Source organism: Oryctolagus cuniculus, chromosome 8 (genome assembly GCF_964237555.1).
Source record: "Oryctolagus cuniculus chromosome 8, mOryCun1.1, whole genome shotgun sequence".
NCBI lineage: Eukaryota > Metazoa > Chordata > Mammalia > Lagomorpha > Leporidae > Oryctolagus > Oryctolagus cuniculus.
The window spans coordinates 88,385,225-88,397,303 of NC_091439.1; the positions used below are offsets into that span (position 1 = coordinate 88,385,225).

The 12,079-nt window shown below is 42.3% G+C and overlaps 1 protein-coding gene across 1 annotated transcript; it reads right to left on the minus strand.

Annotated features, from left to right (window-relative positions):
* Positions 1-243: 243 nt before the first annotated feature.
* CXCL13 (C-X-C motif chemokine ligand 13) lies at positions 244-6,512 on the minus strand. The gene is made up of 4 exons (XM_008267697.4): positions 6,363-6,512; positions 4,006-4,138; positions 1,446-1,526; positions 244-1,169 (listed from the first exon to the last, which is right to left on the minus strand). The coding sequence occupies exons 1-4, from the start codon at positions 6,424-6,426 to the stop codon at positions 1,130-1,132; spliced, it is 318 nt and encodes a 105-aa protein (XP_008265919.2). The 5' UTR covers positions 6,427-6,512; the 3' UTR covers positions 244-1,129.
* Positions 6,513-12,079: the final 5,567 nt, after the last annotated feature.

Here is a 12,079-nt window from a genome sequence, read left to right on the forward strand (position 1 = left end):
TTTTCAGTGTTTCCTGAATATTCTATGAATTTAAGACTAGAGATCTGTTAAAGGCATTGATTTTTTAGAAAAATGTTTAAGAGTTTTGATTAATGTGTAATATGACATTCTCAGGGAGTTCAGTGCAATATTTCAATGTACATACACACCATAAACCGATAAAACCAGGCAAGTAGCTTTTCCATTTCCTTGTCTGAATTTATTGATTTTAACCCAAGACAATAAATTTCACAAAAGAAACCATTAAAAGTAGAAGGCGTAATGTCCTCAATAGGTTTTTATTTTGATTTTTAAAAAATTTTATTTATCTGAAAGGCAGAGACACAGAGCAAAAAGAGCAAGAGTTCCCATATGCTGATTTAGCCCCCAAATGCCTGCAACAGCTGGCGCTGGGTTGGGGCCAAAACCAGGATCAAGGAACTCAATCCAGGGTCCCATGTGGGTGGCAGGAATCCAATTACTTGAGCCATCAGTGCGACCCCCTAGGGTTTGTAATAGCAAGAAGTGGAGTTAGGGGCCGAGGCAGGTATTCAATCCAGGCTCTCGAATATGGGATGTGGGTGTCTTAACCATGAGGCCCAGTGCTCGCCTCAACAATGAGTTTTTAAGCACAGTAGTCTACTGTGTAGATCCCTTTGCCTCTCGTCAGGTTGGTATTCCATCAGTTTCCCAGGCTACTTTTTGAGTGTGTCATAGGGGCCTGCTTCTCTTTGGGTATCAAATGATCGAAATACATCCATCATTTTCTTCTAATTCAAGTCACATGTTCAGGTTTGAAGTGTAAGTTCTCATTCCCTCATTTCCTAGAGAAGTTTTGCATTAAACAATAGATATGAAAGTATTATCAAAAGAACCAATGTAGTTTGTAATGCAACAATTCTCAAAGAAACACTCCTCCCTGATGAGTACGAATAGACACTTGTAGCATATGGGGCAATGTGTCTGAAGAAGCTTGGGTGTGCCCCGTCAGCTTATGCAAGGTTATTCTTACATACAGTCTCACGCTCATTTGCACAGAGAAGAATTTGTTCTTGGACATGATTCAACCAAACACAAACTAAAATCCAGAGCAGAGGTAAGGGGGAATGTAGGTACTCTTAGTGGGGACACTGTCTCAGGTGGTCATTCTCTAAATCACTGGAGCTGGTGGAGTTGAAAGCATAGTTTTTCTGCAAAGACAAAAATGGTATGGTAAGAGAAATGGCCACAAGAAACTGTGCCCTGCCCCTGGAGATATCAGTCAATGACATATGGTGCAATAGGCTTCTGGTTTAGCTAACTGAACTGTTATAATGAGTCACTCCACTGTCTCCAGTAAGTAATACTAGCAGAAAACAGAATTTGTCTAAGGAACAGCTCATAAATCTTAAGTGGTCCCCATCTTGACCCTACATGAAAGGAAAACCCTTAGTACAGATTGGAAGCACTTGGTGTGCCTAACTTACTTCTGCAGTATCTGTATGAGTTTTTGGAGCCATTTGGCATGAGGTTTCACACATACAGCTATCTTCGTCTTCAGCCACACTCTGGGGGAGAAATAGATAATAAAATAAAGCAGTGTTACATTTTAGTCAGTGTTGTACCTTGTTTTAAAATGGGAAAGTAGACATTTTCTAAAAAAATATTTGCTTATTTCAGGCTGTTGCAGAGAGAGGCAGAGACAAAGAAAGAGAGAGATCTTTCATACACTGGTTCACCCTCAAATGGCAGCAATGGCCAGGGCTGGGCCAGACCAAAGCCAGGAGCATCATCCGGGTCTCCCACATGGGTACAACAGCCCAAGCACTTGGGCCATCCTCTGCTGCCTTCCCAGATGCACCAGCATGGACTAGATCAGAAGTGGAACAACCAGAACATGAACTAGTGCCCATATGGCATGCAGAGATGGAGGTAGTAGCTCAACTCATTATGCCACAATGCTGGCTCCAATGTTGTACTTTCAACAATGGAAACAGCTGGGTATGAAATTAGGGCTGGGCATTTTGAAGTCTGGAATAGGTGATAGTATCATGAGGTCTGAAGAATAAGAAAATCATTTGGGACCTAGTACGTGTGAGATGTTGCAGCAGAATACAAAGCTGACAAGCTTACAAGTCAAAGGTTAGGGCTTTGTCAATAATATGGCGAGAACTGGAAAAGGACCAAATAGCTACTCCAAGGTTGGTTCACCTCTAATATCATATTACAGTATCTTTAAAATGTCCATTGAGCTTGTCCATTGAGAACAAAATAGGTAATAGAAAAAGCTCTCAAGTGCCTTTTATGTGAAAAATAGTCAAGGAACTTTAATGTGGTTTGCAGAGCTGATTGCTCCAAGTAACATCAATGTCCTATTGAATCACCAGTTAGCAAGACTTTCCCCACTCTAAGAAATTAAGCAGTAATACAAGTAGCAGTGATAAATAATAGCTAGTATTTATCAAGTACTTAGAATACTCCAGGCACTGTGCTCAGCAGGTAACATGGAATTAGCTCAATTCATGTCAAAAAATCCTATGCTAGAGGAACTATTATTTCTTCACCTCCTGAGGAAGGACTTGAGGCTTACAGAGTTTGAATAATTTGTCCAGGATTATGCAATATAATAAATCATGGCTAAAATGTAGGCTATATCCAGAACCAACAATGTTAGCCACTGATTTTCATAAACATGACCTTAATGCTAGACAAGGTGTTTAGAGCTATACTGTGGTGGAAAAGTGGTCTCCTAGCAGGTAGAAAACAGACTCTATGCTCTAAAGGTGTGAGCTTAAATGAAACAATTTCTTGAAATGCCATTTATCGGAGATATAAAATGACAAACATCAAGGATCCACCCACCTTACTTTGAGATTCTACCTTTGTAAGTGCATCTCAGAGAAGTCAGAGGTCATGGGCAATTTGGGTTCTCAGGAGGACCCCGACAATCTGGCTTCCAACTCTACGTGGATTTATGACCACCTGGACTCACCATATTTTCATCCCTGACAGGTATGAACTACTTTCAAGAATGCGAAGTTTTCACTTCTATATCCGTTGAAAATGATTGCCAGTAAAACAAAAATAAATTGGGCTGTGTTAGTTCCTTTGGTTGAGAGGTGACACTTGAGTCATGACAGAGGAAATATAACCTCCCGAAAGCATCATGGCTTGACGTCACTTCCCAAGTTTGAGGGCTTGGTTAAAACTTTCACATCTCAGAGTTCGTGGTATGGTTAAAACTTTCATTGGTATATAGGTAAGTATATAAAGCCTATTGGGTGAAAATTGTTCTGTATACATTTTTGATGTATCACTTTTAAAAAACTAGCTTTTAGAAGTTGAAGATCACCAGTCCACAGTCCAAAGCACTAGTATCAAAACGGAACAGATGCTTTCAAATACTCCAAAAAAGTCTAAAGAAGTCCATGGGAAGAGTTACCAATGAAAGCAACTCAGAGTTGTCCTGAGAAAGATGTGGTGCCCAGTGGGTACCCCAAGGCGTTCAGAAGTGGTTTTGAAATAGGAAAACCTGTATAGTGTCCTGGCTCCATTTCTTTCTGGCAGTGTGAGTTGGGCAGTGAGTTAACTTTCCAGCGCCCCAGATTTTAGTCTGTCAGGGAACGACACCACCACACTTGCCTTAATGAAATTGTAGAAGGAAAAAAGGGATTGCATGTCTGCAGGGCACCGAGCTGAGTGCTACTACCAAGTGCAGAGAGTCATGAATTGTTCATGCTGGGGACAGGTTCTGATAAATGCATTGTGGGAACATCATAGAATATACTTACATGCACTACGAAACTATGATGTCACTAGATGATAACAAACTTATGGGACCATTGTCATATATGTGGTCCATTGACCCAAATGTTGTCACATAGCTTATGACTGAAGTAAAATATTACCAATTCTTATTAACATTTTTAGCTACACTGAGGCGAGTTTCTTTGAAATTCTTGAGTAAGATCAAATGTTACTATACAGTGTTCTAATTTTCAATAGGCAGAAGAGTTCATATTAATTTTTTTTTTTTTTGCAACTTACATGACTTCTCTCTTTGGGCAGCCATTGCCAGGGGGCACAATTTGGAGCCGATCGATGAAGCGTATGGGGATGTAGTTCGCAGTCTCTTGAACACACTCACACTTCAAGTCTGTGTTGTAGGCCTCCAGGACACCTGTGAATGCAGAGTTGAGTCTTTTCAGATAATTCATAACTAGAAATTATTTATCCTTGTTTTTTAATGTTCATTCATTTATTTGAAAGGCAGAGAAAGAGGGGGGAGGGGGGGATCTTCCATCCACCAATTCCCTCTCCCAATTCTTGAGCAATGAGGGTTGGGCCTGACTGAAGCCAGGAGCCTTGAACTTCATCTGAGTCTTCCATCTGGGTGCATCACCTGCTGCCTTCCAGGATCCACATCAGCAGGAATCTGGATTGGACCAGAACCAGGAAGTCTGACATGGGCTGTAGGCGTCCCAAACACAGCTGAACTTGCTATATCACAACACCTATGCCTGTTACTTATCCTACTCTGCATTTGAAGATTTACACATTTCAAGGCAGCCCTCCCACCCATATGCCTTTTGTTTTTTTTTTTTTTAACTTTTAATTAATGAATATAAATTTCCAAAGTACAGCTTATGGATTACAATGGCTTCCCCCCCATAACGTCCCTCCCACCCACAACCCTCCCCTTTCCCACTCCCTCTCCCCTTCCATTCACATCAAGATTCATTTTCAATTCTCTTTATATACAGAAGATCAGTTTAGCATACATTAAGTAAAGATTTCAACAGTTTGCTCCCACACAATTTGCGTATATCTATGTGCCCTGGCTTGAGTACTTGCCAACATTTTCTAAAAAAATCTTAAGTAAAATTAGCTTCTTCGAAACACAACACTTACTGAAATTTGTAGTAGCATCATAATGGTCCTTACTGTATTGTCTATATGACAGTGTGTGAGGATTGCCACTCAGTTATGATAATGCAGCACAAAATCAACTCATCTTCACTCCCTGTGCAAGCAAACCTAGGCCTGACCCTGCTGTAGCGGTGCACTCAGTGACACACTAACATTTTCTCTCCCATCATCCTCCTCACCCTCTCCATGGAAAAAACATTAAAGACACTTTTGTTTTTATTAATATATTGATCTTCCATCTCAGTTGCCAATCATTACCAAAAAAAGCCAATAATAAAAATGTAAGACTCTTTATCAGCAACAAAAGTATTGGATATTTTTATAAGTAACCTAGCTCAAGTATCTTAATGAAATCCAAACCTTTTTCAAAAGACTTGTTGCATCCCCTTTATTCAAAGTGTCTACTGTACTCAATATTTATTTATAAACAGAAGTGACAAACTTACAGCACTTACAATTTACTGAGGAAACAAGTGAACAGAGCTACAATATCGAAAAATATTGTATGAGGATATTTCAAAGTTTGTGCAAAAATGGGATTAAAATATATCTGTTTTAGTGCAAAAAATTTTCAACCCATGCACAGATTTTAATAATATGCATTTTCCATGATATTTCTAAAGACCCCTAGTATGCATGGATTTCAAGTTTTTTTTTTTTTCAAAGGAAATGTATTTTTTGATTCTATTTTCTGTGATTTTCTCAAAGTCCCTTAACATCACACCAAGATCCCAACTGCAACTTGGGAGAGAGGACTTATTATAGCTGACCTAGCAAAGAACAGGAAAACTTCGAGGAGGAGAGAAATGAGGGGCTTGAAGAGTGAAAATAACCCAGGATACAAAATAATCATTGGGGAAAAAGCCTCTGCCTTTTAACAAAAATTTGCCCTGTAATCCTAAGCAGAGTCTCTGTACATGCATTTCCTCCTTCAGCAGTATACAGGCTTCCACTTCAACTCGACACTTATCTATGCACACATAACTGCCCCATGCAGGCTCAAAAGTTTGCTTTGCAGACTGTGTGTGCTTTCTCTGATGCCCATGTGATGCCTGGTGTCAGGTCTAACCATATGGAATTGTATTAAGGTGCTCACTGCAAGAGATTGGCTGAGATCAACAATCTGTAAACACTATAAATGGCTTGGTCAGAGGGCATAGCATTGACAGGCAGACTAGTAAGAGATCCGTTTCTAGAATTAGACAGGAGCTGAATCTAAAGACGACCAGGAATATGCAAAGCATCCATAAATGACAGGGACTCTGGACTGCCAATATATCCCCCTGCTAACAAGAAAAATCAGAACAATACGAATACTGCCAGTTTTTAAGAGTTAAATCCTTAAGCATCTTGGTTTTAGTAACTAAATAGTTTTTTTCCCCCTCTTCAGGCAGACTTCCTTCCAGTTTTTAATTGAAATCCCTGAAGATGGTTTCTGTTCAAAGGACAGGGAAAACATCAGAGAAAGTTCTCACCTTGGGCTGGAGAGAGGCTGCTGACCAGCAGGGTGAACAGCAGAGATGCCAAGGTGAGCCTCATTCTGCCTGCTAGTGCAGTTCAGCCTGCAGCTCTGGGTCCAAGCCGTGGGTTCACAGCCCCAGATCCTCCTATTTATTTATACCTCCTAGGGCCCTCCCACTGCCTTTGTCTCTAGTAGGTCAGCTGCATCATCAGTTTTAAAAACCCCCAAATATTGCTGAGCTTGCTTTTTTTTTTTTTAAAGAAAACCCTCCTCTTACAAACTTTATTATACTAATAGTACTCTTAAGCGAATTCATAAACTATTGCTTGAAAATGTAAACTATAAATGCCAGGGATGCTACAGGGATTGGAGGATGGGGAGAGAGGATAAAGGTATCGATCTGGAGGTCCCCAAGTACCCCTTTATGATCTCTGTTGGCGCTTGGAGTTTTGATTGCTTCTGTCAGTGAAGAACCCTTGAAAAGTTTCTCCATGACATTTAAATGTGTGCTCCTGGTGTTAGGGACACTGTCAGGCATATCACTCTGTCCCCAGCACCTGCAAAAAAAGGCCTGGCCCTGGGCAGGTGCTCCGTAAATATTTGCATACATAATGACTGCCTATTATATACACAGCCTGATGCTGATTACCCTACAGTATTTCCTGCCAATCTCTTCCACCTCTTATTTTACTTTCTGAAGTGTGTGGTTACTTATGTCATCTGACCACCATGGAAATCTTGGAGTGGATCAGTCTGTGTCCTTGACTTGGTGTGCCTATGTATTGAGGAAGGGACAGAGGCAATGGCTTTGAGGAAGAGAATCTTCTAATGGTGGTGTACAAGTTATTCTGCTGAAGAACCATGTGTTGGAGAATGAGTTGAGTCATGAGCACATTAGGAATTGTTGAGCCTCATGTTACAGCTTGCTTAACACAGGCACATATGAAGTGTCATTCTAGTCCCACCTTGGGGACAATCTGCCCACAGCCTTATCTTACTGGATAGCAGCTCTTCAATTAAAAACAAAAAAGAAAGCATGTAGACAATGGCTGCATTGACCCACAGGATCAATGACAGGGAGTGGACTAGTGGGTGTCCCAAACCAGACCTACAGACGTGCTAAAGAATCAGGGGTTTGGTTGTCCTGGTGCGACTTCCTCCACAACGTGCGTTTTTGCTAACTCATCGACGTTATGAGTGTTGAGCATCCCAGGTGCCCCAGCGTGTATGGGGGTGTAGCGCAGTCAGTCCACGCAACCTTCATACAGTTCCCTAATGGGCTGGATGGCTGCGGTGATAGGGAATACATCCATCTTGAGGCAGCTCAGCACTTCTAGTAGTTAGAGGGCTCCTTATGTTTCTATGGAAACTGCTGCGTTGAGAGTGCAGTAGTTCTGTGCTAATTCAGCTGCTTATCACCACTCCAAAGAATGCTTAAGGTGCTTCCATATTAGAGCAAACCAGACACTTAAAGTCAAAGTGTGCTGGCTGCCTTCTCTGTAAAGGAGATGCTCAGGTGGGCTTTGCAGCAAAATAAGTTTGTTCAGAGTAACTCCTACGCTAAAGGCAGGGTGAGAGAGGCGGCAGAATTGGGCAGCTTCAGATTGTGATGCTGATCCAACAAGATCTGTGTCAATTCGATGGAGAGTTCTGGAGAAACACTGTCCCAGAGCAAGTGTTTGGCACAGCAGTTTATATGCTGCTTGGGACACCTATGTCTAGTGGAGTGCCTACGTTTGAGTCCTGGCTCTGATCCTGACTCCAGCTTTCTGCTAATCTCTACCCTTGGAGGTAGCAGTGAAGCTCAAATACCTGGGTCCCTGTCACTCATGTAGGGAGACCTGGATCAACTTCCAAGCCCATGGCTTTGGCCTGGCCCAACCCTATCTGTTGGTATTTGGGGAGTGAAAGAGTCAATAGTATCCTCTCTCCTCCTCCTCTCCCCCTCATTCCCTCCCTAAAATAAATAATACAATGCATTTCTAGAAAAAATAAAAGATTGGTCTTTGGAGGAGCCCCACAATGGGCAGGACTGTCCAGATCCTGCCATTGGTACCATGCGAGATCACTAGCTGGGTGGGCTCAGAAACAGATGGCCTTTGATCAAACACTGAAGCCAGTGGTGGTGTTGTGTAGCTGGCAAAGCCACCGTCTGTGATGCCAGCATCCTATTTCTGAGCCAGCTCCCTGCTAATAGCCCAAGAAGAGCAGCTGACAATGGCCCACGTGCTTGGGCCCCTGCTAGCTCCTGCCTTTGGCCTGGATCTGCCCTGGCTATTGTGGCCACTTGGGAAGTGAACCAGCAGATGTGAAATCTCACTCTCCATCTCGGCAAATCTGACTTTCAAATCAGAAAGAAACCAAAAACAAAACACTGAATCAGACTCAGAGGATTAACAACTGGAGGGTGTCAGCTTCCTGCATACCTTGCCACTGGGCCAGTAAGTTATTTGTATTTGTGTGTGTGTGTGTGTGTGTTGTGATTTTTCTATTTTCATTTTTTAAATTTGGAAATTGCAGAGATAAAGAGATCTTCCATCCTCTGGTTCATGTCCAAAGACCTGCAACAGCCAGGGATGGATCAGGGTGAAGCCAGGAGCCAGGAATTCCATTTGGGTCTCCCACATGGGTGAGAGGTACCCAAGTCCTTGGGCCATCTTCCATTGTTTCTCCAGGCACAAGAGTAGGGAGCTGGTGTAGAGTGGAGGAGTCAGGACCTGAAATAGGTACTCTGTCATGGGATGGTGGCTCCCCAAGCGGAAACTGGACTGCTGCACCACATGTCCACTGTGAGTTATTTCTTAAATGGAGATCTGAGAAGTGCACCCCTCTGATGGCCACACAGGGTAATAAACTAGAAGTTCAGGGCACAAAGTATGGGTCACCTGCTCAATGACTTTGGCCAGGCCACTTAAGCTCTGTGCCTCACATTTACCAGTTTCCATATAGGAGTAATATTAATTTCTAAGGGTTGTTTGGAGGACAAAAACAACCCATGTAACTAAAGTATTTGGCAGAGTGCCTAGAAAGTGCAATGTACTCAATAGACAATCTCTCCATCCATCTACCCACCCACCACCGAATTCATCCATCAATGTTTTGCTAGCTTCCACTCCAAGATCCACATGTACACAACTCAAAATAATTACCCTATTTCTTAAATTTATAGTACAGTTTAAACTCCATCACTATCTTTTTGAAACATTTTGACCTTGATCAAAAATCATTTTTGCTTCATTCACCCTCTCTCTCTCTCTCTCTCTCTCTCTCTCTCACACACACACACACACACACGCACACACACTTGTGTGCATGTCTCTGAACACTACACTACCCCAAATATGGATCTGCCAACTCAAAGCAGAAAAAGCCCACTACTTCCTTTGTCCTAGGCCTTATTCTTTGACTAATGCATTCCTAATTATGAATAACATTTGACACTTTTGTTGAGCTGATATTGCTGTTTCTTTTGAAAACAGTCAATTTCTGATGGTGTGTCGTTCATCTCACTCTTGTGAAATCTGATCTTGGGACCCAAGCGAAGGTGCTTTACATCTTCTGTTATGAATACTACACAAGGGGACTTCAACGGGTTCAAGTAGGGGCCAGTGTTGTGACACGGCCAGTTAAGCCATGGCTTACAATGCTGGCATCCCATATCAGAGTGTCAGTTCCAGTCCCAGCTGCTCTGCTTCTGATCCAGCTGCTTACTAATATGCCTAGGAAGGCAGTGGAAGTTGGCCCAGGTACTTGGGCCCCTGTCACCCATGTAGGAGACGACCAGCCTGGCTGAGAGTTGGCTGTTGTATCTATTTGGGGGAGTGAATCGGGGGTGGAAGCTCTCTTTCTGCTGCTCTGCCTTTCAAACAAATACCTATCCATCCATCCATACACACACACACACACACACTAGTTTTATGTCATCTTTGACTTAAAATGTATATAAAGGAAAAAAAATTCCATATATTTCACATATACAGTTTTAATATTTTTAGAAGCTCATGGAAAATGGAATGAAAAGATAAAGTTAACTATTTGTCAGAGCAAAAATGAATGATGCTGACAATAACCAGAAAGACAAAGATATCTGAAAGGGGGCTCTGAGTAAGTCTAGACAATTACTAAATTGGCTTTTAAAAAAGGAAAAAGGAAAAAATAGGTCACCAAGTCAAGGAACTAATTCCAGAGCAATCCTAAAATCTGATTCCAATGCCTATAAAGTCCACAGTTGGGTGCTTATCTTATGGAAATGTCAAGCCAGCCTGTCCCCAGAGTGGGGTGGGAGGTTGGGCACCCCTCTGTGGGTCAGACACCCCATGATGTCATCTATGAGAGGATAATACAAAACCTTGAAGCCATGGAGAAGAGACATTTGAACCAATAGATTTAGGACTCAAATGGGAAGACTTTGTTTTTAAAATAGGTCTTCTAGATGCCTTTGTTTAGAAACAAACATGACTTGATTTATATAAAAACTAATCTTTATGATCAGATACATAAAAACTCAGGGAAATAGGCCATAATGGAAGAAGTTTTTTTTCTTGACCTTGTCAAACCAGATTTTCTCTAGAGCCCAGAAAACCTGATTAACTCAGTACCTTGGTACTCAAATTGTGGCCCCTGGACTGAAGGAGTTCAAAAATGCATATTCTCAGGGCTGGCACTGTGGCTTATCAGGTAAAGCCACCGCCTGCAGTGCTGGCATCCCATGTGGGTGCCAGTTCGAGTCCCAGCTGCTCCACTTCAGACCCAGCTCTCTGCTATAGCCTGGGAAAGCAGTAGAAGATGGCCCAAGTCCTTGGACCCCTGTACCCACAATGGAAACCCAGAAGAAGCTCCTTGCTTCGGATCGGTGCAGCTCTGGCCGTTGCAGCCATCTGGGGAGAGAACCAGTGAATGGAAGATCTCTCTCTGTCCCTGTGCCTCTGCCCCTCTCTGTCTCTCTACCTTTCAAATAAAATAAAGCTTTTTTAAAAACGTAGACTCTTAGGTCCTGTACTTTAGTAAGATTCCCTGGTGATTTGGATGCACCTTGAGGCATGAGTGTGCCTGCTGTTGCACAGGCTGCATAGTTAGCTCTGATAGATTTATGTCTGAATAAACCATCTGCATATTCAGATTCTCCTCAGAGAGGTGTATGAAGTCTTCTCAGAATACAATGTATAGGAACCTCAGGGAAAGTGGGGAGGATAAATGCGCACACTGACACCTAAGTGCACAACAATAACTTTCAAGATACTGAAAAGTAAGCTAGCATTGTAGCCTGCAATGTTGGTGTCTCTAATGAGTGTTAGTTTGAGTCCTGGCTGCTCCATTTCTAATCCAGCTCCTTGTTAATGTGCCTGGGTAGTTGCAGAAGATAGCCCAAGCACTTGGGTACCTGCACCCATATTGGCGACCCTGATGGAGCTCCTGACTTCTGGCTTTGGCCTGACCCAGTCCTGGCTATTGCAGCCATTTGGGGTGAACCAGTGTATGAAGATATCAAAAAGTGCACCGTCACTGAAAGAGTGAGCTAGCAGGACTGCTCCAAGGATTGGCCAATCCAGGGAGTCAACAGGGCTTTAACAGAGAGTCTGTGGAAGAGTTACAAGATGATCAGTGGGATAAAATCTTTACACTTTTAGTTTGCAATGGAAGATAAACGAAATGCCACAGTGGCAAAACTGAGAACATTTTCTCTCATGCTAACCAACTAGGAAATAGAAAAGTTCTTTTGCTCACAAATGT